The sequence below is a fragment of the Phoca vitulina genome, unplaced genomic scaffold (genome assembly GCF_004348235.1).
Source record: "Phoca vitulina isolate PV1807 unplaced genomic scaffold, GSC_HSeal_1.0 scaffold2, whole genome shotgun sequence".
Classification (NCBI taxonomy): Eukaryota; Metazoa; Chordata; class Mammalia; order Carnivora; family Phocidae; genus Phoca; species Phoca vitulina.
Genome location: NW_022589705.1, coordinates 71,161,062 through 71,188,512, shown reverse-complemented (window position 1 = coordinate 71,188,512; position 27,451 = coordinate 71,161,062). Strand labels below are relative to the sequence as shown.

At 42.1% G+C, this 27,451-nt stretch overlaps 1 protein-coding gene across 16 annotated transcripts in view; it reads left to right on the top strand.

Annotated features, from left to right (window-relative positions):
- Positions 1-27,451, top strand: part of MACF1 (microtubule actin crosslinking factor 1) — a 335,178-nt gene that overhangs the window by 108,582 nt on the left and 199,145 nt on the right. For 14 of the 16 annotated variants that reach the window (XM_032432513.1, XM_032432494.1, XM_032432505.1 and 11 more), the window contains one exon: positions 22,616-22,677. In XM_032432513.1, the coding sequence (XP_032288404.1) occupies positions 22,616-22,677 (62 nt within the window). Of the gene's footprint in view, positions 1-6,286; positions 7,082-7,150; positions 8,057-22,615; positions 22,678-27,451 lie in introns of those variants that run through there. The other 2 variants (XM_032432550.1, XM_032432539.1) reach the window with 2 other exon arrangements.

Below are 27,451 nucleotides of genomic sequence, written 5' to 3'. Positions count from 1 at the left end.
CTGCTCCCTTCAAGCCGATGTATTAAGATACTTGTTACTTCGTATCTTTTTTTTGGTTAAGATGCAGATTTGATGACTTATTACTTCGCTTTCTATTAAAAGTTCATGAATGCTTGACAGAATTAGAATTAGAATCAGACATTCCCCAGTGTCCTTTCCAGTAAGTCCCAGAAAAGCTTTTGACTAAATATTCAGATCCCAGCATGTATCTATATCAGCAAAAACAGACATTTAGAAATATGTTTGCTTATGTGGTGTTGTGTTAAAGAGGTCACCCAAAGTGACTTTCCTGAAATGTAAGCTTGTATTGGAACTTAGAAAGAAAGGAATAGGCAGGCATGAATTATTTGGCCCTGTATACTATTTCATATGTGGCTAGAAAGTAATTACCAACGAGGAGGAGGCTGCTCTTTTCCTTTCCCTGAGCACTGTGGTAATGACATTTCTAAGCCACTAATTGATTAATATTTTAAAAGTTTATCTTCAGTATAGGATTTTCTATGAACTTAGGAGTCAGAATGCTATTTTTTAAGTGCTTTCTTTTTTATATTTTAAAAAATGAATTTCATAAACAGCCATAAAATGCATTGAAATAAAAAGAAAAATAAATTGTAAAAGCTTTTTATTTCTATGAAACAACTTTGGTTCTAGTACCTAATAGTTAATTGCTTCGGAAGGTGCTGTGTTCACTTTATCTGTAAAATTGGAGCAGGGGTTTTATAATTGGAGATTACAGATACCAAAACTTATGTAGATGTGCTTACGAGATTTTGTACCCATTTATTTTAATTTCAATTTTGAGGTGTATTTTAGCTATTTAAAATATATTTAAAAGTAACACATATGCTCTCATGTACTACCTGCCAGTTGGACATCACCAGAATAAAGTTTCTCTACCACCTCTAAGTATATATTTAAACTGCTTATAAATGTACAGTTTATTAAAAAAGTGAAGTTTGTATCTTTTCATCTTTTTTTTTTTTTTTAATTGGAAGTGTTTTCCTATTGCAGGACATACTGCAGAAAATAGGTCCTGTGCCTGGTAAATTCTAGGCAAGGCTCAGTTGTATGGGCTCAGGTACTCAGTCTGTAACATTGAATGGGTGACACATTGCCAGCGGATGACTGTAATATTGGCTTAGTGTGTACTAAAAGATTTTGTGCTTCTTGTCCCACATTTCTAGTCATATTTACATATTATAAAGAATGTACACAATTTTAGATATCCAAGGTATTTGACTTTGAAACAAGTATTTCTGCTCTTCTTTCAGGCTCTTGTATCAGTTTATTTGAATACTATCCTGAGATTACCAGGCACACTGTGAAAACTATTACTGTTTGTTGCTGTTTGTATGAACAAGTTTTTACAAAAGGGTTCACTGTGATAAAACGTGACATAGAAATAGACCGGATGCTGAGGCTGATATAACTGTAATTAATTAATCTCTAATTTTAATCAAAATTGCTTGACTGGTTATGTCATGTAGTTTTAAAATAAGTAACATAAATTTGAAACCATAAAATTGATTTATACTATTAAACCCTGCTTTTATTTATCTTTATTTTTTTAAACACTGTTTTTATATGTTCTATATGTTGAGTTGCATATAAGATTTGTTTGAAAAAGTGACTGTAGAACATACCACCTCTGGACTATTCATTGTGTTGATAACTGGGGAATTCTTTTAAGCTGGAAGTTGCCTTGTAATTTAGGCCCATTAGTCCAAATTCTGCCTGGCAAAGATCAAGTCTCCTTTCTCTTCAAGGTGTCAGGCTTGCTTCAGTTTGAAGGCGATCTTTGTCAGTCGACACTTCCCTTTCCATTGACTATAGACGACTCCCCAACTCCTTATTATTCTAGTATTCCCTTTGGACAGTTAAATCGATCGTTTTTGCTTGGAAAATTTGGAGGCCAGGTGTACATGTGGAGAGGTGAAGGGAGGACAGCAGAAACAGGAGGAAGGAATCACTGATTACTATTCCTTCATTTTCCTTAGTTGTTTTTTTTTTTTTTCTCCCCTGGATGTTATGGGTCTATTGGTGAGCTCTGGTTACATAAGTACATGGCTTTTACAGCCACGTTCCCAAGTCACCATCTCTTCAGTGGATGTAAACAAGATACAGGAAGACACAGACCGTTTGTATTGAAGTCATATAATATCTGTAAGACAGAACTTTGAGTTCAGTTAGTATTTAGATTTTTAAATTGTTTTCGATATACCTTGTCCACACTTACATTCACATATATCATCTCATTATTCCAAAAACTTCCACTGTTTTGTTTGCATCCTCATTTTTTTCTCTAGGGCTGTTGAAATAATCTGTTTCCCCCATACTCCTCCCCACCCCCACCTGTGTTCTAACTGTAGCCGGAGTTACCTTCTAAAATACAGAGCTGTCTATATCACTCTCCTGCTTAAAATCCATCAGTGCTTCCTCTCTGCTTTTAGAAGAAAATTCAAACTTTTCAGCATGACATGAAAGTGTTTTTATGGGGCGCCTGGCTGACTCGGTGGGTAGAGCATGTGACTCTTGATCTCAGGGTCATGAGTTTGAACCCCGTGTTGGGCGTAGAGATTACTTAAAACAACAACAACAAAAAAAGCACCAGTGTTTTTATGATCTGCCCCCTGCCTATTTCACTAGTTCCATTTCCTCTCTTGGCCTTACAAGCACCTAGTACTCCAGCCTCATTCAAAAACTTGTAGATCTCTACCCCAAATGCCTGTACCCTCTTTTCAACTGGAGTACTGGATACTTATCCTTCAAGGTAAGGAGTTAGCGCCTCTGGAGAGCCTTCCTCCACTGAAGTCAGAATCCCTCTTCTGTGCTCCAGCAGCACCGTGTTAGTGCTTCTTACTCAAACCTGTATTGTCATCTTGCTCGGCTCGTCTCTCTCTCTCTCTCCACTAATTACAGTCCGTTAGACTGTAAGATCTTTAAGAACAGGGACTCTTACTCATCTCAGTTTCTCAAGTGTCTGAGACAAAGTAGCTGTCAGTAAATGTTACTTGAACAAATAAAATGAATTAAGATAGCATTAGATATAAGCTGTAGCAGGGAACTTGTCTTATTCATTTATATACTTAAAGGGCTTGGCTTAGCTTGACATGTGGTCTAACATAGGTGCTCAGTATAGGTTAAATGAATGATATAGAGTTGCCCTGTGTTTTAGTTTATTAATATCTCACATTGTGATAACGTAGACGGGGAAAAAAGCTTTATGGTTCCTTGAGAAGAACATTTGAATTTTTGTGTGTTTGCCAAAGGACAAATATGTCCCTCTCTAGGGTCTTGTTTTCTTTATCTGCAAAATAAAAGATTGGACAGTCCAGTCTCCTAAAGTTCTTTCCATTTCCAACATCCCACTAGGAAGACCAGCTATAATCCCTGGATCTGGACCATATGAAGTGCAACCTAAGATTGTATCACCTTTTCTTTTCTTTTTTCTTTTCTCTCCCCTCCCTTCTCCTCTCTTCTCCTCTCTTCTCCTCTCTCCTCTCCTCTCCTCTCTCTTCTCTTCTCTTCTCTCTTCTCTTCTCTTCTCTTCTCTTCTCTTCTCTTCTCTTCTCTTCTCTTCTCTCTTCTCTTCTCTTCTCTTCTCTTCTCTTCTCTTCTCTTCTCTTCTCTTCTCTTCTCTTTAGCAGCTCCATCACGCTATTGAGTCTCTTAAACTTAAGATCAGTTATAAAATGGTCAAACCCGGTACATGAATTGCTATTATCTCCCCTCTAGACAGTGCTGTGCCTTTAGTTTTCTTGAACTTCAGTACAAGACATAGGTATTCTACTTACATTTTGTCCTATGAGATTGGGTGTTGCTTTTTGCGATTGTTTTGAATGTTGATTCCTCCATTTATGACATTAGCTGTGCATCCTCCTTTCATCTTATCTAAAAATTTATTGTAACAGGTACTTGATAAATATATGGTCATATATCTAATATATCTTTACTCAAATAACTAAACCATTAGCTGTCTTAATCAAGGTGGAGCCTTTGCCTTTTTCTTTCCTTAGCTATTTTTTCTAGATCTGTACGATGTGTAGGAAGACCACTGAACTTGGAGTCGGGGGACCTGGGTTCTAAGTCCTGGCTCTTCTTTTTTTTTTTTTAAGGTTTTATTTGTTTATTTGAGAGAGAGAGTGCGAGCGAGAGAGCAGAAGGAGCAGCAGGCAGTGGGAAAGAGAGAAGCAGGCTCCCCACTGAGCAGGGAGCCCGACGTGGGCTTGAACCCAGGACCCTGGGATCATGACCTGAGCTGAAGGCAGGCACTTAACCGACTGAGCCACCCGGGCGCCCCAGTCCTGGTTCTTCTGCTGACTATATGAGATGTTAGGTCACTTACTTCCTCTAATTTCCTGTCTGAATGAGAAGAATAAAGACTAAGGTCTCTAATTTCCTGTGCTTCTGGCAGTGCGGTCATCTGGCCTCTACTTGGATGTGACATGGAATTGTGGTTGAGAGTCTGGGTCAGGCTGCCTGTATTATCATCCCAGCTCTGCCTCTGCTGGCGGATCGACATCAGTCTGTCTGGGTCTGTGCTTCCTTATCTGTAAAGTGGGGTTAGTAATGCTGCATGGTTGTTTTGAGTTAGTTTTTAGAATACATTCTGCACATGGTAAGGACTATAAAATTGTGGGATTTGTTTGTTTATTTATTTTTTTTTAGCAATCTCTACATCCAGTGTGGGGCTTGAACTCACGACTGAGTTCAAGAGTCGCATGCTCTTCCCACTAAGCCAACCAGGTGCCCCAAGGACTGTATAATTGTTTACTATCCTCATGATACTTTTTTTCACAAAAGATATCATTGAGGACATAGTAATTTCCTGTATGCTGCAGGGACAAAATATAAATATTTGTCTTTACAGTTGGCAATGAAAAAAATGTGAAAAAGCCAATGTGGGAGTATACAAAAAATTAGTGATATATTATGAATCATTGTCTTACACATTAGAAGGAAAGACGTCTGTGTCCACTTTAATATCCTTAACAGTGGATGATTCTGACATTTAAGGAAATAAATGTATAACTTCGATTTTCTGTGCTATTGTAAGAAAGCCAGCAGTTGTAAATTCTCCTATAACTTCTAGCCATGTATGGAAATACTGGCTTGGATCTCTTCCTTCCACTCAACATTTTATTTTTTATTTTTATTTTTTTCCCACTCAGTATTTTAAATATCTGCAGGTAGCAGTCAGATTCACTTTTTCGTGCCTCTAACATTTCTAGACACCCAATGACCAATGACATGACCAAAAGTTGGGCAAAAAGAAGGGGGATGGCCTGGGTAATCACTGCTCATGTGGGTCTCCTCTGAATAATTAAGAGCTGCCTGTCTTAAAGTCTTGCTGTTAGTAGTAGCTTCCCTTTTGAGGCTCAGGATCTCCTAGGTGGGAAGGCCTGTGTCTCCTGGCAGGTAGACTGACCTTATTCCCAAGACTGTCTCCCCTAACTTCCTCAGTCTGCAGTGCCTTAACAGGAAACAGATTCTGCTTGGATGCCAGGGGAGTGAGGAGAAGGCAGGCTTTGATTTACCTTTTTCAAAGCTTACCCAGTGATGATTATTTTGACTTTTAGAGACTATGAAATTATTTAGTATTTCTAGAAGTTACCCCGCATATTCATTTGGGATATGCCCTAAATCTCTGGTTGGCTATAGTTCAAATATTTTTATTTCTTAATCTTCCCAGGAATATTCTGCCACCTTAAATATACAGCTCCCCCACAGCAGTGTAGTTATTCTGGATTAGGGTGTAACAGGAGGTGTAGCTTTGGAGCTGAACAAATCCTGGTCAAGTTATTTAGCCTTCAAAAAAAAAAATTATTTATTTTAGAGAGAAAGAGAGAGAGCCATAGTGAGCCTGTGTGAGTGCAGGGTGGGGGAGGGGCAGAGGAACAGGGAGAGAATTTTAAGCAGACTCTAGTGGAGCATGGAGCCTGGAGCTCAATCTCAGGACTCTGAGATCACGACCTAAGCCAAAACCAAGAGTCAGATGCTTAACCTACTGCACCACTCAAGCACCTCCAAGTTATTTAGCTTTTTAAAAGTATTTTCACTTCTAAAATGGAAATGATAATACCTATCTTAGAGAATTGTTGGGATTAGATGAAATTGTATTTAAAGTTCTTAGCACATTACAGTAATAGTAGATGCTCAATTAATTTTAGCTTAGGTTATTAAGTGCATTCAAAATGTGTTAGAGACCAGAATATGAAGACAGAAGACACAAGACTGAAGAAATTTAAATCAGATAAAGGAAAAGTTTACTAAAATATGAATCAGGAAACATTTATTCCTTTTTCTTCTCTTTTCCCAATTTCTTGTGCATTTCTCTTCTTAGGATAAGGTAAATTCTAGGAGGACCCTTCCTGTCCAAGACTGACTAAGAAGAGTCTAATAAGAGGAACAAACTGAGTAGAGTTGTCGTAGGTTATTGGGGTGACTGGGAGCTTAGTCAAGGAGGGATAAAGTCAGCTGTGAGTCCTGTTATTAGTAAGTAGTAACAGGATTATTAGCAGTTTGTAGGTGGGAGGGATGCCCAGTAGGGAGTGAAGAAAGCTGTCGGGGACCGAGGCAGTTCACAGGGCTTGTTTAAATTGAGTGGCCTGCTAGGCAAGCTCGTGTTTACTCTTTTTCACTTGTAGTCTTTGGGGCTAATCTCTGCAAACTTGCTTTCCTGGGTGTTGCCCCTCCCTCCCTGCCTTTAGGAACAGGATTGGAAGTAGCATTAGCCTGAAGAAGTCATTCTATTTAGGGAAAGGGCCAGTGATTAGGCCCTTATCTGCAGTGGGGCCTTTCTGAGTGGTGTGGGGCCTTTCTGAGTGGTGTGGGGCCCGATCAGGATCGGAATCAGAATGGCTATCCTGCCATTGACAGAGGCTCCGCTTTTCTAACCCCTGGTTGGGTCAGAAATGTGAAGAAGCAATAGATGGGCTGGGCCATCCGAATGAAAAAGCCCTTCATTGTGTTCCTTCAACATTTCAGTGTCTGGTACAGTTAGCCAAGACTCAGAAAACAAGTTGGACAAACAAGCAAGCAGCCTTTCACTGATGGATAAAGGGATCTCTGGCACCGCTGAGTTAAGTGCACTGACTGCAGAGACAGAGTGGGAGGGTCTGGGAAGAGGAAGGGGACTTTGGGATGACATTCCTGGCTGGATGAGGGGAAAGAATGGAGCAACAAGCAAACAGTATTTTTTGAAGTTGATGAAATCAGCCCTGCTAATCTACCTGAGAGACTGGCTGGGGCTGGGCTAACCTGTGAAGTAGGTGGAGTCATTGCGGAGAGACTGTGACTCTTCCCTTTGGGCAGCTGTAAATGTGGGGAAATGAAGCTCCATTTAGAATCTGGGAATCTGTTGGCAGTGGTCAGTGTGTGGGATTCACTCCATTATAGTCTCTCCCATTGTGGGACCTTCTCAGTTGGTTAAAACTTTATATGTACTTCTGCCTGAGAAGAGGCCAGCCAGAGGAGCAGTTTTTTGGGCAATGGATGTACTGTTCTTTAGTTACCAGCTCTTCTGCAACTGTCTAAGATTCACCAGGTCACAAGCTTCTGCTCTGCAAATGGAGGGTAACTCAAAGACCAGTCTTTCTACCTGCTCAGGCTTACTCAGTAACTTGGCTGGACATTTTCATATGAAGCTCCCACCTCTGTATGCTGCTGTTGGTCTGAAAACACTGAGCTGCTGCCACTTTTGAATAGGATACTTTTTGCCTGAAGATCTGAACCCAGTTTTTGGAAGTGCCCTAGGGAGGAGCTTCCTCTCTGACCTCAAGGGGAGGAGGAGGTCATTAGGAAGTGGTGGGTGGAGCCACGTCTCTGTACTTCTGCTGTCTCTCTCTGCTCATCGAATAGCCCTTTGGCTATCTGTCTCTGTTTACCTCGAAGTCTTTTTTGAGGAGCTGCAGAGGGTGCTCAAGCCACTAGCTGGAGGTTCTTTGGAACACCCTCCTTTTGGGTGGGGTCAGCAGACACGAGAGTGCCATGTGGCCTAGTTACCAAGATGAGCACGAGTTCAACGCCCACCTGGTTTGCCGCATGTGCTGTATGGGTTAGTATGTGAAGTTTTTTCCCTGTCTGGGCCTGTGGATCCCAAATAGTCCTTGCTCTCATTGACTCATAAGAATATATGGGCTTTGAAGTCTTGCGGGTGTTACAGCCTTTGGGCTTGTTAAAATGTGCAGGGGAATGGACGGGTGCCCTACTTCCTGGGGAACTTCTTAAGCTTGTAGTGACACTGGCAGTTAAGAGCCTGAGCTTTGGGTGTGGGACTTTTTTATAGAGACTGAATTCATGCTCACGCTTCTTTTTGCCTGTATCAGGAAACCACTTTTAAGTTACGTTGGCATAGTTCTGAGAGTCCAGGGTGTATTTTTAGCAGAAGTTGGTTGGTTACGGAGTCCACCTCTGAGCGGACTGGATTGGGGGTGGGTGGGAGGAGTCATGGCCTGGGTTTCCTCTTTCACTTACTCTCTTCTGCCAGCTATGAGGTGGGAGGAGGGCTCCAAGATGGTCTGGGGACGGGACTGGGGACAGGACCTAAAGAAGAATTGCAGGCTAGGAGGTGTGTTGTATAGGCTGTGACTTAGATCTCCCTGGATAAAGGACAAGAGTTCATTTAAATCATGTTCTGTGACCTTGAGCAAGTGGCCCAGCCTTTTTGGCCACAGGTTTCTTTGGCTTCCCAAACTGCAGGGTGCACGGACTGGTGCTGGAATGAGATATCAGTTCATCAGTTCTTGGTAAAATGAAAGAGATAAGGAGAAAGTAGTGTACCTTTCATAAAAGGAAACTCATTTAAAGACCTGTCCTTTACTCTGGGATTGCCCTTCCTACTTTTCTGATGTTAAAATGTCCTTTATTTTATGAAAGAATTGTTCTTAGATCGTAGTTTGGTTTTAGATATCCCTACTTAGCAAAAGAAAAGGTTGACAGCTTTATGTTAGGTTTTCTGATTTATTTTGGAACATTTACTGGTTTGGGAACTCCTGAATTGGTCATCGACTTTGAGAATCAAAATACCTTTTTTGATACTATATTCTTGAGTCTCTGAAGCAGAACAAAATTGTGACCCAAATAGGCAGGTTTTCACTAAAATTGAAATTGCCAGCTGTTTTATCAAGGGGAGAGAGCAGAAATCTCAGAAGGGGTCAGCAGAGCTGCAGTTCCGATTCTGTCTCCTGACGATTCTGTCTCCTGACCGGGAGGCCAGTACTGCCAGATATTTAAGTGCTTTGTGAGAAACAAAGGTGGTATTATAATAATGTTTGGGGCACACGGAGGGGCCATTTTAGTCTGTTGTTGCCATGCAGTCTAGCCTTTTATCTTTCTGGTATCATTGAGATTTCCTCCCTGAGATCTGGAGAAAAGAATCTTCTGCCTCTGAAAGTGCTTGGAGATAAAAAGGCCCCTTTTCTGTAATCAACGGAGAAGTTTAAGGAAGTGTAGAATCTTTATTGAAATTTTCGGGGCAAAAACATTCTCTCTCATCCTACCCTGTTTAATCCCCCCGAGGCAGTGTGACCTAATCGTTAGGAGAATGGACTTCGGCATCACCTGTCTGCTTGGGGCTCCTGCTCTACCACTAAATAGCTAGATGAGCTGGGAGAATTGCTTAATCTTTCTATGCCTCGGTTTCCTTGTTTTCTAAAAGGAGATTTAAATAGACCCTAACTCAGAGTCATTATGAGGAGTACATGATATTCAAGTGCTTAGCCCAGTGTAAGCTCTGCAGGTGATTTTGATATGATCAGTTCACAGACTGGTATTTTGGGAACCATTGACCTAGTCCAAACTCAAAACGTTATAGATGAAACTCAGATTCAGAGAGGGGAGCTGAGTGTTCTGTAAGGTAAGCATCATAGACTAGAGGCCAGCAAATCCAAGTTACAGACCTGATTCTGCCCCTGTGTCACTTTATCCAACTTCTTAAATCTCTTAGGGCTTGGATTTCTTCATGTTTCAGATGATATTTCGAGGATTCTTAAACCTCTGATCTCTTTGTATCTGTGTTTAGTTTTTCTGATAATCTAATGAATATTCAAGAAACTATAGAGCTTTTCTCCCTCTTCCCTTCTCCTTTATGCCTCTCCCTCCATCTCTATGTCTCATTTCTCTTGCCACCATGATTACTCCCTGCTCCCTTCTTTCTTTCTTTCTTTCTTTCTTTCTTTCTCTTTCTCTCTTTCGATATTTATTTATTTATTTATTTGACAGAGAGAGAGAGACAGGGAGAGAGGGAACACAAGCAGGGGGAGTGGGAGAGGGAGAAGCAGGCTTCCTGCTGAGCAGAGAGCCCGATGCGGGGCTCAATCCCAGGACCCTGGGATCATGACCTGAGCTGAAAGCAGATGCCCAAAGACTGAGCCACCCGGTCGCCCCACTCCCGGCTTATTTATTTATCTAACTTCTGTCATTTACTCTCGGATTCCCAATAGAGCAAAGAATTACCATTAATAAAGTTCCAGTTTGCCTGAGAAATAACAAAACTTTAATTTTGCACTGAAGTTTCTAGAATTATCACCTCCCTAAGCTCCCAATTCTCCATCTTCACTGAGACATTCTAAGCCTGTACCAACCCTTGGTGATAGATGCCTGTCATGAATCCCAGTTACAGTTATGGTTTGCACCTCCCTTCTTCCTGTCATTACACAGGATGATATTGTGTTGCCTTCTAATAATTTCATGGTGGCAGTAGGTGTGGTGGTTAAAAGTCCATGACAGACTTGGATTTGAATCTCAATTCTGCTACTTGCTAACTGTGTGACTTCAGGCAAATTATTAATAAGCCTTTTTGAGCCTCAATTTGAACTATAAAAATGAGGGTAAATAGTGTGTACTTGGTAGAGTTGTGAGGACTGAGTCAGATACTAAATGAAACAGGCCTTGCACAGTGCCTGACACAGAGTAAACACAATTTCTAGGTCAGTCTTATCTCCTGAAGTTGACTTATGTATGTCTGAGGATAGGAATCATTTATAATGTTGGTGCCGTTGTATATTTTTGGTAAGCACAGTTAATTGCTTGATCTCCATCTGTCTATGTATCTTTCTTTCTCTCCCTTCCTTTCTTCCTTCCCTTTTTTTTTTTTTTAAAGATTTTATTTATTTATTTGACAGAGAGAGACAGAGCAAGAGAGGGAACACAAGCAGGGGGAGTGGGAGGGAGAAGCAGGCTTTCCACAGAGCAGGGAGCCCGATGTGGGACTCGATCCCAGGACCCTGGGATCATGACCTGAGCCGAAGGCAGACGCCCAACGACTGAGCAACCCAGGCGCCCCTTTCCTTCCTTCTTGAAGTACAGTTGGCACATAATATTACATTAGGTTCAGACGTATGATTCAATAAGTTTATATGTTCTGCTATCTCACCACAAGTGTATCTACCATCTGTCACCGTAAGCTATTACAATATTATTGACTATATCGCCTCTGCTGTATCTTTTATTCCCATGACTTATTCATTCCATAGAAATCCTGTATCTCCCACTCCTCTTCGCCTGTTTTGCCCATCCCCACACCCCCTTCCCCTCTGGCAACCCCTCTGTATTTATGGGTCTATTTCTTCAGCCCATTTTCTTTGAGCTTACATGAAGTGGTGCAAAGTCTCCTGGGTCCAGACATGGCAAGAAGAATTTAGGAAAGCTGTAACTGTAGACGGGACATCTGAATGGAAATCCCTCCTCCCTGCTGAAAAGCAGTCTTTTAATTATCATTTGGGAATACTTCTTAGTCTGACTTTGAAAATACCTCTTAAAATGTCCTTGTAGATATAACCTTGGCACATAGTGAGTGGGCTTTCAGTATATATTTGTTAAATGAATGAGTATTCTTGAGTATCCGTTATTGTCTTAAATGTTGGATATTTAAGGAAATTTAAAACATGGTTCTTGACTCCAAAGAGCTAAAGTTCAGATAAATAGGATTTACATAGAGAGGTATCTAACAATAGGTTTTGTATGCTTGGTGCCAAGTAAACTGAATAAACACAGGCACCTGCAGGCATCTAGAAGTGGCTGGCATAGGTGGAAAGATATAAAGGGAGAAGTGGGACTTCAGCTGGACCTTGTAAGGAGGCTCTAACTTAGATAACCGAAAAAGAGGGAGACCAGATATTCCAGTAGGGGCAACAAAGACAAGAATGTGCAAGTTATGTTTGGAAACAATGATATCAGAATGGTTGTAGTTGAGTCATGCAGGGGAGAGCCCAAAGATAAAGTTGGAAGAGTAGATTGTAAATTTCTTCGGGTCAGAGGCCACGTATCTATCTCCTCCAACCACCTAACACACAGGGAATAAAAACCAGAACTGAATTTCAAAGGGTTGTACACAGCAGACTATGGAAACAAAGGACCTGGACTTGGTCTTCTGGGAGCCACTAAAGGATTTTTGAGTAGAGGGATAATATGGGCAAAGTGGTGATTTCAGATTTGTTGAGATAGGCTGTCTGCTGAACTTGCCACAGCCACAGCTGTCAACTGTTAGCTTCAGATCTGTAGCCTCGATTCTGACTGCTCTTCTGAACTCTGGACCTAACGTTCCAACTGTCAGCAAGAAGGTCTGCTAACACCTCATTATTTTTCTTCTGCTTTACCCAACCTACCCAACACCCAATCTGTGCCTCCTCTACTTTCCTAATCTCAAGATACCACTCCTCCCAGTTGCTGAAAACATTAGTTGACCAACATTTATTGACTAGAAACATTAGAATTATTTTGAACCTTCCCTTTCCTTAACACATCTAGTCAATATTTAAGGGCTGTTGTTTCTGCCTCTACATTATCTTATGGATCTGCCTGCCCTCTTTATATCCTTGCTGTCTCTGCCCTAGTTCATACTCTTAGATTTTTTTCTTGGTTTGTCATTAAGTAGACCTCTAGCTGGTTCTTGTACCCTTTAGTGTCTCTCTGCTGCAGACTGGCCTTCGGTCCAATGCCAGATTAATCTTTTCAGAATACCTTCTGGTTCAAAAAATCTTGGGGCACCTGGATGGTGCAGTTGGTTAAGTGTCCAGCTCTTGTTTTCAGCTCGGGTCGTGATCTCAGGGTCATGAGATAGAGCCCTGTGTCAGGCTTTGTGCTCAGTGTAGAGTCTGCTTGAGACTCTCCCTCTCCCTCTGCCCCTCATCCTGCTTGCGCTCCTTTTTTCTCTCTCAAATAAATAAGTAAATCTTTAAAAAAAATCTCAGTGGTATCATTTTATTTACTGAATTAAGTAGATCAGTTTTCTGGAGTGATTTAACCTCATATGACCTTGCAGGCTTCCTTTCTCATTAAATTGCTAAATGTATGCTATGCATACCTGTACTATTCCCTGAAACACATCCTGTGTACTTACGTGTCTCCGAATTGCTGCTCATACTTCTTCTTCAGTTTGGAATTCCTTAACTCCATTTGTGCTGCCCAAATCCTAATTGTTATCCAAGGTTTAGTTCAAACACTATGCCTTCCATGAACTCTCCTCCTACCCCTCTGTCAGAATTAATCAACTGTTATTATCAGCATCATTTTGTGTAGCTTGTATCTGGTGTTTCATTTGCTTGATATTATTGTTAATTATTTATATATTGGTGTTTGCTACTAGATTGTAAATTTCATGAGGTCAAGGAATGGGCCTATTCTGACTATTTCCCTTCTCTGTCAGCTCATGTATCTCATTTTTAAAATTTCCAGGAGGTTGGTGCCTCTTGGGCTTTTTCTTCTTCTTTTTCTTTTTTTTCCCCTAGATTTTATTTATTTATGAGAGAGAGAGAGCCCGCGCACACGAGTAGGGGCAGGGGCAGAGGGAGAGAGAGAAGCAGACTCCCTGCTGAGCAGGGAGCCTGACACCTGGGATTTGATCCCGGGACCCTGAGATCATGACCTGAGCCAAAGGCAGATACTTACCAACTGAGCCACCCAAGTGCCCCATTGGGCTTCTAGAACCATTTGTGATTTTTCTGTGGCCCTCAGTGAAACAAGCAGAAGTTCTTCTTTTATTTGCTTTTGTAATGATTTATAATGCACTGGGACTATGTTATCAGCTATGTTGGATTAGAACACAGAGCTTTACACCTCAAATGCAGGCTTTAATTCCAACCTAGGCCTATTCTCAAATTGCTCCTAGTAGAGTAGGGCAAATAGACACGTAAACAATAATACCTTGCAATAAGCACAAGAGAAAGATCAGCTAAACTAGTGTGTGTAAGGGTTAAGAAAAGCTCCTGGAAGAAGTGATGGTTTAATTGAATACCGAGCAATGAGTAGATAGACAAGGGGGGAGCTATATTCCACGCAGAGGGAACAGTGAATACAAGGGCAAGATTACATTTGGGCAAGAATGTTCAGCAAAGCTAAAAGAATTTTTATGAAAGGGTAGAGAGTGATGAGTGGCAGGCAGGCACCACATCATAATGGGTTTTAGATGCCAAGGTAAAAAGTTTTTTTTTTGTTTTTTTTTTAAGATTTTATTTATTTATTTGAGAGAGAGAATGAGAGAGAGAGCATGAGAGGGGTGAGGGTCAGAGGGAGAAGCAGACTCCCTGCTGAGCAGGGAGCCCGATGCGGGACTCGATCCCGGGACTCCAGGATCATGACCTGAGCCGAAGGCAGTCGCTTAACCAACTGAGCCACCCAGGCGCCCGCCAAGGTAAAAAGTTTGAATATTATCCTGAATGGAGGCATCAGGCTTTGGAATCCAATGGAGCTGAGTTCAAATTTAACTTCTTTACCTACCTTGTGATCTCGGACAAATTACTTAACCTCTCTAGGCTTTATCTTTCCAGTAAAATAATACCTAGCTTTCAGGGTTGTTGAGCATTAGAAACGATACACATAAGGCATGTCGCACATAAGCAGGTGTTCAGTAAACGTTAACTATTAATATTAAGAGGATGAGGGGCACCTGGGTGGCTCAGCCGTTTAGCGTCTGCCTTCGGCTCAGGTCATGATCCCAGGGTCCTGGGATCGAGCCCCACATTGGGCTCCTTGCTCAGCAGGGAAGCCTGCTTCTCCCTCTCCCACTCTCCCTGCTTGTGTTCCCTCTCTCGCTGTCTCTCTCTCTCTCTCTGTCAAAAAATAAATAAAAATCTTAAAAAAAAAAATATTAAGAGGATGAGGAGTCACTGAAAGATTTTAAGGCAGAGTAACAGATCAGTTTTGTTAGAAAGATTGCTGGCAGAATTGAAAAGGATGGTGTCTTAGTTTGGGCCACAGACGTGGTGGCTTCAACAACACACCTTTATTTCTCACAGTTCTGGAGGCTGGAAGTCTAAGATCAAGGCAGCTGTAGATTTGGTGTCTGGTGCAGGCCCTCTTCCTGGATCATAGATAGCTGTCATCCTCACTGTACCCTCACATGGCAGAAAGAGGGTGAGAGAGCTGTCTTGGGGTCCTTTTATAAGGACCACCCTCATGACCCATTCATGCCCCAAAGGCCTCACCTGATACTATCACAGTGGGGATTAAGATTTCAACATATGAATTTAGGGGAGGAAATACAAACGTTCAGACCATAACAGATGGATTAGAGCAGGGAATCCTGTTAGAAGCAGAGAGAAAAGAGTTCAGTTTTAGACAAGTTGAGTTTGAGATGAGCAAGAAATGTTTAGGAGGCAATTAGACATATGAAAGTGGTATTTAGGATGAAAGCCTGAGCTGAAGATACGGATTTGAAAATGATCAGTTACAGTTCGAACCATAGGAGTAGATAAAATTATTCTGGGAGAATGGGGAGAACTGCTCTTCATAACCTTTTTTTTTTTTTTTTTTAAGATTTTATTTATTTATTTGAGAGAGAGAGAGAGCACAAGCAGTGGGGGTAGCAGAGGGAGAGGGAGAAGCAGGCTCCCTACTCAGCAGGGAGCCTGATGCGGGGCTCGATTCCAGGACCCTGGGATCATGTTCTGAGCTGCAGGCAGCCTCTCAACTGACTGAGCCACCCAGGTGCCCCTCCTTTTTTTTTTTTTTTTTTTTTTAAAGCTATGGGTTTTTATTCCTCTCCCACCGTGCGCATAACACCCAAAATTTTACATGCAGTTTTAGGTGGTTCATGGCATCACTCTCCAAACCCATCTATGGACCTGTGGGTCCATGGATATCTTAAAAACCCGTAATACCAAAAGAAGGAAAGAAGGCTAAGGATGAGTAAACATTTAAGGAGTGAGCAGAAGAGAAGGAATAACCAAAGAGGAAGGAGGAACACTAGGGTGGAATGGAGTCTCAGATTCAAGAGGGAGAGTGAGTTTAAAAGGTGAAGGAATGATCAGCAGTGTCTTCTGAGTTGGCAGTTAGGTAGGTGATTGTGGAGAAAGCAATTTCAGTGAATTTGTGGGGCTCAAAGCCACACAGGTCACATGGGGGGAATAGGAGGTGAGGAAATGTAGACAGCATTGTCATCATACTTGTTCAGGAAGCCAAGGGGAAAGGAAAGAGAGAAGTTAAAGATATACAAGCTAGGGGATAATTGTTGGATTAAGGTTCCCAAAGAGAAGGGAAGAGGTGGGATCCAGATTTTAGGTGAAAGGACTTGCCTAAGTTTCCAAAGGACATCTCTGCAGGTGAAACTAAAACAAAGAAAATTAGGGTATGTATTGGTAGCTTGGTGGACTGTAATGGCTTTTAATAAAAGTTGGAAACAAGTATTAAATCCTTCTAATTAAGTAACCCCCACATCATTCATTGGTGCCTCAATATGTTCAATCTTAGAATTTCCCAGTGGGTAGTTGGGTTCTTTGTTGGCAGCTCATAGCCTTTGGTACAGCCAAGTTTATAAGAAGCATCAAAGAATATGGCCTTTGTTAAATTGACTGGGGTATCTTTGAAAATTCTACCTCCGGTGTTAGGTAAAATAATCTTTGCTGGGCCTGGAATTAAATTAGGGATTTATGTGTAGGGAGCCAAACCTAAAACTTTAAAAAATTTGAAAGTCTGAGCTGTTTAGCGCATTCTGAAAGTTTAATAGTTGGTTGTTCTTTGGCTTCTGTAATGAATTTACTTGCTAAAATACTATGATCTCAAACCCCAGGCACTGCAGTATCTATCCTCTTGTCTTAATGCTTAAATCAGGAAAGAACTTGCATGTACTTGATGGGTCTGCAACACAGGATCCTAAAAAAGGATCCTTCAGCTTTGGGGGCACAGTTGTTCCATAAAACCCTTTTCTGAGGAACTTACGGCTCAGCTCTAAAGTAGGCTAGCTGGTATTAAGAAGAGCTTGTAGGGCGCCTGGGTGGCTCAGTCGGTTGGGTGACTGCCTTCAGCTCAGGTCATGATTCTGGAGTCCCGGGATTGAGTCCCACATCCGGCTCCCCGCTCAGCGGGGAGTCTGCTTCTCCCTCTGACTCTCCCCACTCTCATGCTCTCTCTCTCTCCCATTCTCTCTCTCAGATAAATAAATAAAATCTTTAAAAAAAAAAAAAAAAAAGAAGAGCTTGTAATCATGTTTCCCTTAGTAATTATGATCCGAATAAATACCTGGACCTCTTGCCGCTGAACTGAAAGTCCGTTTTTTAGCTATTGGAAACAGTAAGATGGACCAGCGTCCATTGTGCCCTTCGCATCTTCAGGTCTAAAATAAAAGAGGCAGTGGACTAAAAAGAAATCCCATGAATTCCGCCTCGTGTGTGTGTGTGTGTGTGTGTGTGTGTGTGTACACATACACACAGGGCTCGAACTCACAACCCTGAGATCAAGACCTGAGCTGAGATCAAGAGTCAGATGCTTAACTGACTGAGCCATCCAGGTACCCCCTGCGCCTTCTTTAAAATGTTGGTTAGTTTAAAAGGAAATTCGTTGGGGCGCCTGGGTGGCTCAGTGGTTAAGCGTCTGCCTTCAGCTCAGGTCATGATTCCAGGGTCCTGGGATCGAGCCCTGCGTCGGGCTCCCTGCTCTGCGGGAAGCCTCCTTCTCCCTTTCCCACTCCCCCTGCTGTGTTCCCTCTCTCGCTGTGTCTCTCTCTGACAAATAAATAATAAAATCTTAAAAAAAAAAAAATAAAAGGAAATTTGTTAACTTTTCCTTTTCCATCTATGTATTATTTAAACTGTCATGGCAAACACATACAACTTTTTAAATAAATTCTGAAAAGAAAAATAACAAGGAAAACTTGTGTCTCCAGAGTGAGAATTTTGTAAAACTGGAAATGGTCAATCTTGGTTATGAAGGTATTAATGTAGTGAGGCAGAATGGGTCTGGTAGTGGTGAAATGTAAGGGGGCAGAACTTTTAGTTGGCTTTAATTTTGTTTTCCCATCACGGCTGCATGTTTCAGCACACAAGAGACACTTATTGGGGTGTTGGGGTTTCTTACATACTGGACTTTTTTCCGTAGGTAACTCGACTCTGATTTCATTCTGTGTGTTTCATTAGCCAGTCTTCTAATCATATATTGGCCAGTCAAGAAATTTTTGTTTTAGGTCATATCCTGCAGAGCTGTAGCTGTTAGCAGCTTTGGCAGATACAGAAAGTAAAGCATGATCTCTTTCCTTAAGGAGTTAGTGATCTCATTGGTGCTGTAAGAATAAGCATATTAAAAGTTCAGGACTCTCTGTATAACTATATAAGTGCTGATTGAGTGATTAGCATAGTAAGTACCATAAAAATTTGTAGGACAAAGAGACTGTTGAGACCTGGAGTTGTCAGGAAAGGCTGCCAGAGTAATTTTTCTCAAGCACTCATCTGATCGTGTCATCTCCTATTTAAAATCTTTTGAAGCTTTCCTTCACCTTCACCTTCTACCAATTTCTTAGTGGTAAAGTTTGGACTCATTAGCTTGTAAGAAAGGTCATGATTTGGCCCATGCCATCCTATCTAGTTTTAAGTCTCTCCACTACCTAATACACATTCTGTCTTTCAACCATCCTTGATTCTGTGCACTTCTCTGAACATAAGCTCCTGGTTGTCTCCATGAATTTGCATTAGGTGAAATTTGCATGTAGTAGCTTTGTCCCTTCCCTTTAAATTCTTGGCTAACTTCTACTCATCTTTTAAGGTTTAATTAGATTCATTCCTCTAGAACCTTTCACTAATTGCCCATGTTTCCCTCTCCTGTTCAGGTAGCTTAACCATTTTTCTTCTGTTCTTTTTTTTTTTTTAAAGATTTTATTTATTTATTTGACAGAGAGAGACACAGCGAGAGAGGGAACACAAGCAGGGGGAATGGGAGAGGGAAAAGCAGGCTTCCTGCGGAGCAGGGAGCCCGATGCGGGGCTCGATCCCAGGACCCCGGGATCATGACCTGAGCCAAAGGCAGACGCTTAACGGCTGAGCCACCCAGGCGCCCCCATTTTTCTTCTGTTCTTGAGCACTCTGTGCTTAGCTCTGTTTATAGCATGTATCAAACTGCACGGAAGTTAATTCTTTTTTCTGCTAGACTGTCATCTATTTTATTATTTTTACTTTTATTTATTTTTTAAGATTTTATTTATTTATTTGACGGAGAGAGGCACAGCGAGAGAGGGAACACAAGCAGGGGGAGTGGGAGAGGGAGAAGCAGGTTTCCCGCAGAGCAGGGAGCCCGAGTGGGGCTCGATCCCAGGACCCTGAGATCATGACCTGAGCCGAAGGCAGACGCTTAATGACTGAGCCACCCAGGCGCCCCTATTTTATTATTTTTAAAAGTAGGCTCCACACCCAGTGTGGGACTTGAACACATGACCTCAAGATCAGGAGTTGCATGCTCCACCAACTGAGCCAGCCAGGCGCCCCGACAGTCATCTCTTAAGGATAGGGACTATGACTTTGGTATCTATTTTTTCTTTTTATTATTTATTTATTTATTTATTTTTAAAGATTTTATTTATTTGGCAGAGAGAGAGACAGCGAGAGAGGGAACACAAGCAGAGGAGTGGGAGAGGGAGAAGCAGGCTTCCTGCCGAGCAGGAAGCCCGATGTGGGGCTTGATCCCAGGACCCTGGGATCATGACCTGAGCCGAAGGCAGACGCTTAACAACTGAGCCACCCAGGCGCCCCTATTTTTTCTTTTTAAAGATTTTATTTATTTATTTGAGAGAGAGCAAGAGAGAGCATGAGCTGGGGAGTGACTTTGGTATCTATTGTCAGAGTCAAAGACAGGCTCTTCCAATCATGTAGGTCCTTTTTTTTTTTTTTTTTTTCATGTAGGTCCTTAATAAAGATGTATTCAAAGAAGAAATGAGTGAATGAATGAACTAGATTTTAAAGAGTAAAGAGTGTTTGGGGTGCCTGGGTGGCTCAGTCAATTGAGCATCCAACTCTTGATTTTGGTTCAGATCATGATCTTGGGGTCGTGGAATTGGGCCCGTCATCGGGGACTACGTTCAAATAAACAAATAAATAAAATCTTTTTAAAAAAAGAGTACTATTTGGAGAGGTAGAGAGGGAGAGAGTAGCATGCGGTGAAGAGAAAATAGTGTGAGCAGTGTTAGTGATTTAGATGAGACTGCAGTTGTAAGCTGATTCTCATTCAGTCTGTAGATGACACAGGCTTGGAAAGGTTAATGAAGATGTTGGATAATTGAATCAGTGTCTAAAAAGATCAGAATATGGTGGAATGAATGATAGTGGTCAAATCTAATAAAAATCCCGCTTCGAATACTTGCAGGGCTCTATTAAGTGAAAGGTAGCCTGGGGCGCCTGGGTGGCCCAGTGCGTTAAGCATCTGCCTTCGGCTGGGGTTGTGATTCTGGGATCCAGCCCCACATAGGGCTCCAGCCCCACATCAGGCTCCCTGCTCAGCAGTAAGTCTGCTTCTCCCTCTGCCCCTCACCCTACTCTTGCTCTCTCTCTCTCAAATAAATAAAATCTTAAAAAAAAAAAAAAGTGAAAAGTAGCCTACACTTAAAAAAAAGTCTAACAGTTCCAAACGAGAGCCAGTAGGGAGAATTTATAAGGAAGCAAATGATGACATATTTATAGAACTATTAAATCTATATATTGCCTTAGGAGGTAGTGAATTCTCTATTGAGTTTTAAGTATCGGGAATATTATAGAGTTATGCAGGATTTGGGCAGACCTTTCAACCCTGAACAGGTGATTCTTTGTTGTTGAAGGGAATCATGTTTCAGCAGGGAATAAGACTAGATAACTAATTCTAATTCTCAAGTTCTGTGGTATATAATAGGAAGAGATCACTGTTCCTTGCAAAGCAGGAAAAGATTCAAGGCTGAAAAGAAGGATGTGAAGTTAAGAGCAAAGACAGGGATGAGGTAATACTGAATGGCTATAAACTCAGAAATGTGAGTAGGTAGTACATTCACCTGGAAGTGGAGAGAGAATGTCAGCATTGTTCAGAACGGTAGCTATGTGGCTCTTACTAGGCAGTCAGTTAGAAGGGAGTAACTGGGCTGTAGGGAGGGAAGACCTCACTGATGTTTGTGCTGAATACTAGTGAACCAGAGTTCTTTAATTCTGCCACTTTCTTCTGAAATGCTCCTCTGACTTGGAGAAATAATGGAAGAGTCGAGCAATGGTGGTAATTCAGGTTCTTAGATTGTCATGGTGAACTTAGTGGTAGAAGGTTAGGCAGGTGACAGTTCCTGGGGGATTAGTGATGGCAGCTTTAATTGCTTAACTGTGTTGTCTAGCATAGACCAGGATAAGCTTAGATTCTCTTAATAAAAGGGATAAAATAAGAATGGAGTGATAAAGCTTGGGAATTATTAGGATGACTGCTAAGGAGGTGTGTTTGGAGCAGGAATGCAGTGTGACAGTGTGGTGGCTGGGTATGAACTGGAGATGAAGTAAGTCAAGGATGATGCCAGAGGATGCATGTGGAGACAGTAAATGTGAACTAAGTTGTTGGGAGTTTAAGGTAGATTTGCCACTAGGAGGGGAGCAGGCAGCAGGGAGTGGTCGATGACAGCGAGCATGATTTGAATAAAATAGGGGGATGGCATAGGCTTTAAATAGAAGAAAAGGAGCAAGGCTGATGGATCAGTGGTCTGAAGTGCTCGGGGAATTGGCAGATGTGGGAGAAAAGGAGTCCTGTGCAGGACTGGGCCTCTGGAGCAGTGATTGCCAAGTATTGGCAGTCATGTTTTTGTGAATGAGGTGCACAAAACTGAGAATGAAGGAGAGTGTGCCTACAAAGGAGTGGCTCTGTAAGACTTGGGAGAAGGAAGAGGTGGGGGAGATGTGTAGTGCAGGTAAACTGAGCAGCTTTCCGGGGTTGCCTGGTTGGTAATGGCTGCTGAGGAAACGGGAGCTAGGGGTAGAAACCGGGGCAGGAGAGGGTGGGAACAGAGCACTGGTCTGGCAGATCCGTATGTGAAGAGGGAGATGGAACCGTTGCAGTACGAGTGACCCAAATGCCAAGGCCACTTGACCTCTTCTGCAGGTGGTGTTCACAGCTTTGGCTTCTTGGAGGTTGCTTTGGGGGAAGCAGAGACTCACTCACTCCCCAGATTATGATGCTAGGAGACTTTGCCATGGCATGGTTTTGAGGCATATGATTCTGTCTAATCTATAAAGTGGCAAGATGGTCAGGACAGAAGAGGAAGTTCAGACAGGCCAAATCTTCCAAACAACAAGACACTTTTCTTGGGTCTGTGGAAACTATCTCCACTGTCCACGAAGAAGCTGGGGTGTGGATGAAGCAGGGGTAGGGCAACTTATCCGGGCCATGCTAAGCCAATGCCTTCTCTGTGTTTCCTTTACAGATGAACGGGACCGTGTTCAGAAGAAGACGTTCACCAAGTGGGTCAACAAGCACCTGATGAAGGTAGGACTCCTTCGGAGATGCTGCCCTAGCACCTCTGGCTGCTCTTAGCTGGATCTGTCAGTCCCTCCTCATGGATAGTTTAGATTGCTTGTCATGTGCTCGATGGAGATACCCATGTGACTTTTTAAAAATAACGAACAAAGTCATAACAGTGTGGAAACTTGTACTGATCAGTTTCTTGGAGAGGATAGTAATAAATGCCATTACCTCAGAATGTTGAGGTGAGGATACCAGGGGGTGATTCCTGGATTCAAAGAACACTTTGTTCCTAGCTTTACAAATTATTTTATAAGCTCCCTTCTTTATTTTTATTTCTAGATCTGATTACTGTGTAAGGATGGGGCAGAGAGGTTTTTGTTCTCTTTCTAAGTGCACAAATCTTAAATGTTTAGTTTAAGCAATTTTTGCATGTGTATATATATACATTATAACCACCATGCAGTTTAAGATGCAGAACACTCCAGAACGGCTAAGACTGGGGGGAGATTTTATTACTGTTTTTAAATAGAGGAGAAACCAAGGCAGAGGCATGTTAAAAGCCCACCTAAGGATAAGCAGTATGACTAATGTGAAGTCCAGATTTGAAAACAATGTTTTTGAATAGTATATAATAATTACTCAAATAATTCACATAATTTTGAGTTATATTGATTACTGCTCTGGGAAAGGTCATCAGTGACCTCTTAATTGCCATATCCAGTAGCCTAGTTTTATCTTCCTCTTACTTGATTTCTCTACAGCATCTGATACTGTTGACTAACTTATTATTCCTTAAAACCGACTCTTATGTTGGCTTCTAACACACTGCTTTTTCCTGAATTAAACTCTTTCCTCTATGAATGCCTTTTTCTTTCTCTGACTCCTCCATGTTGCTGGTCCCCGGGGTCCTAACCTTACCCAATTTCTTGTTTTGTTCTCTGTACTCTTTTTGGGCAGTCTCATGTGTGTTAGTCACAGGGATCACTGGTGATGTGGAATGCAAGGAAGCCCAAGTAGAAAAAGCATATGAGGTGATCTCAAATCTGGTGTCTGGATGCAGCGAGGCTTTATGAAAACTAAACATTATCAGGCGGCTACTCCCTCTTTTTATTGAGGCCTTTGTGTTGTCTTGTTTTTCTTTCTTTCCGTATGTCTCCTCCATTCATTGCTTCTGCCATTGCTTGTGTGAAAGCTGTGGTGGCTATCTCTCAAATGGTGATGTAATTTGTGGCTACACCAAACACAGAAAATCTGATTGGCTGGGATGTTCTTTTCCTCCATGGGTCAGGTGTCCATCTATAGCTCAGTAATCTATGGCAAGGGAGATGGTTACATAAATCAGCATGACTCCTGAGGGCCACTGTTTAATGGGGACTGCAGGTGAGGGCAGTTTTCAAAGTACAAGATCTGGATAAGGACGTAACAATAGAGCCATGTCCTATATTCTTTCCTAAGCCAAAGACAGGGTACTGGGCATGTTCATCTGGATGTCACCCAGACGTATCCCGTATTCAACACATCCCAAATTGCTAAATATTTTCATTCACGTACTTAGCTATCCAAATTAGGAATCTAGAACTATTTTCAGTCTGCCCATCATCTCCCTTGTCACCAGCTCCAATCAATCACTTCCAGTTCAGAAAAATGCTTGCACCTGACTTCTCTTCTCTATCCCCATGACCTCTGCCTAGTCCAGGGCCTTGTCAGCTTGCCTTGATCACTGTAATAGTTCCTAGTAAGGTTTTCTGTAGTAACACTGATAACGCAAATAGTAGTAATAGTTTGCTTACCGTAAAGCTGACATTCTGGACTAAGTCCTCTACGTGGATTAGCTTCTTTACTCCTCAGTGAACTTATGCTGTAGACTCTTTCAATTTTCCCATTTTATCAATGAGGAAAATGAACTTTAGAGTAGTTTACTTGTTCAAGGTCATGCCACTATAAAGAGGCAGAACTGAAATTTTAGAATTCAGGCAACCTAAAGTCTAAAACTTGTGCTCTTAACATCTGCAGTAATGGCCTGCCTTCTCCCTACCTTTCCAGGCTCATAGTGTCGAATTCCCTGTATACCTCAGGCACTTGCTGAACCATGTGCCGTGCTAAGAGCCATGTGCATGCTCTTTTATGACTGTGTCCTTGCTCATGCCGCTCCCTCTGTGTGGAGCCTTCTCCAATCTCCATTCTGCCTGAGTAACCCCAATTTAACACCATCTCAATAGATATTTTCCTGAATCGCCCATATGGAATTGACTGCCCTTTTCTTTGTGCCCTCACCGTATTCCTTACGTACTTCTGTTACAGCACATGTATACGTTCTATATCTTTCTGTTGATTTTAGCTTGAAGGCAGATATTGTGTCTTATTTTGTTAGTGTCAGGATAAAGAGAAAGGAAGAGAGACAGAGAGAGAAAACTGCTATTTTCCTCTAATTCCTTCAAGATGTACCGTTTGCCTCCAGTTTGCTGATGCAGAACTTGGTCATGATGCAGAGTCCTTGACAACCTGGTTCCAAGCTGCCCAGCTTCATTTGCAGGCATTGTCCCCTGTGTAGCCTGTGCTGTGCCACATGAGATAAGTCACCGCGCCCTAAACACTGTGTGCTTCCACACCTCTTTGCTTATTCATCTCTCTCCCTAGAATGCACGTCCCAATCTCCTCTGCCTGGCCATCACCCACTTACCCTTCAAGGCCCACGTCCAATATCACCTTCCTGAGAATCTGACCTCCAGTCCTCAGACTAAATTAGTCTCAGCTCTCTCTCTCTTCCACGCCACTTTGAAGTGATGCCTTGTGTGTTCGCGCATGGGTCTCCCCTATTAGCGTGCTCACCGAGGGCTCGGACTGTATTGTATTACTTTCTCTACCACATACTGCACCACAGATATGAGAAATATCCAGGATTTGTTGCCTTGAGTAAATAATATTTTAATAGTGTTTTATAGCTTACAAAGCACATTCCTATCTGGCTTGATTCTTATGATAACTCTGAAGGTGGTAAAGGTATTTCATCCTCTCAGTTTTCCCAACTAAGGAAAGTGAGAATTAGAAGGGGTAAAGTGACCTTCCCAAGACCATACAGCTAGTGAAGGAGGGAGCGAGGGACCACTCATGAGTCTTATGACTCAAATTACCTGTTCTTTCTACTAAAGATGCCCCCAACATATTCTTTCGTGCCTCCTCTCTAACAATTGGAAGAACTGAATTTATCCTGACTCAGGCTTGCCCCCTAAACTTTGTAGTTGAACACAAATGCCCTGGCTCTCCGCTGTTGCCGTTTGGACCTCTGCCTCAGTGCTGCGTGATGACAGGAGGCCCAGGGAGGGAGAAACGAGGAGATGAACACAACAGGGCATTGTTAGAAACTGGAGGCCAGCCAGAGCTTTATTTCAGTCCCTGGCTATTTTCCCTCTCTTCTCGGACCCCCAGCCTTATAGTTCCAACAACATTTTCTCATCTTGGGATATTTCAGAGAGAGGGATTCACTGCTAATCAGAATCATTGCTCCATGCTGGCATTCTTTGAACTTTGGGCTGAGAAATATGGACTGAGATTTGTTTTTTGTAATTCAGGCATCCCTTGCCATGCTCCCCAGGTACACCCAGATTAATGTGGCTGTTGGCAAGTAGATGGATATAAGATCAAAGCAACCAAGCCTCTCAAGTTCTGGATTGAGTTGACCTAGGATCTCTTGGATCCCCAGCTATCTCTGTGGGAAACAGTTTGTTGTGGAATGAGCAAATTAATTCCTCTTTATTAGTCGAGAACACTGCTGGTCCAATCTTAAAAGAGGTTTGTTAAGGCTGTTGACATCTGTAATATATAAATAACCTAATTTAGAATGCAAGCCTCCAAACTGAAGTGTTCTGGGCATATGCTAGAACCATCAAAAAGAAAAATCTAGAGGGGCACCTGGCTGGCTCAGTCAGTGGAACATGTGACTCTTGATCTCAGGGTTGTGGGTTTGAGCCCCATGTTGGGTGTAGAGATTGTTTAAAAAAATTTAAAAATAAAATAAAATGTAAAAAAAAAGGAAAAATCTAGAGTTTTATTATTAAAAAATTTTTTTTAAAGTTGGCTCCATGCCCTATGTGGGGCTCCAACTCACAACCACAAGATCAAGGGTAGCATGCTCTACTGACTCAGCCAGCCAGGCACCCCAAAAAATCTAGTTTTAAATGAGGTATTATTTAAATTATTTATACCGTGTCTCTAGGTCCTGGTAGCTGATAAAGTTTATGCTCCCAGAGAGAACTCCCAGAGAGGATGAGGGAACTGAGCGCATGAGTTCCTAAGGAGGAGAAATGCTTTCTCTGATCAGTTCTTGTTGACTTCAGAAGTTACAGGTAGAAAGGAGAAACCCGTGTTTAGTCTAGCAGATGGGACAGTTCCCCCCCCCCCTTTTTTTTAAAGATTTTATTTGACAGAGAGAGACACAGCGAGAGAGGGAACACAAGCGGGGGAGTGGGAGAGGGAGAAGCAGACTTCCTGCTGAGCAGGGAACCCGATGCGGGGCTCGATCCCAGGACCCTGGGATCATGACCTGAGCCGAAGGCAGACGCTTAACTACTGAGCCACCCAGGTGCCCCAGTTCTTTCTCTTTTTATTCATGTATGCAATCTAGAAGCTACTGGCCTTCCTGGAATTTCAGTTAAGAAAATTCCAGGTATACCAGTAAAAGTTTTCCAACTCCAAATTTTTACTCCAGACCTTCTCAGCTTTTCCGTGTGAGGCTCTCTAGTTGGACACGAGGTGGTAGATAGCTGTAGTGATTCTGGGCACCTCTGTTCTGCCGTAG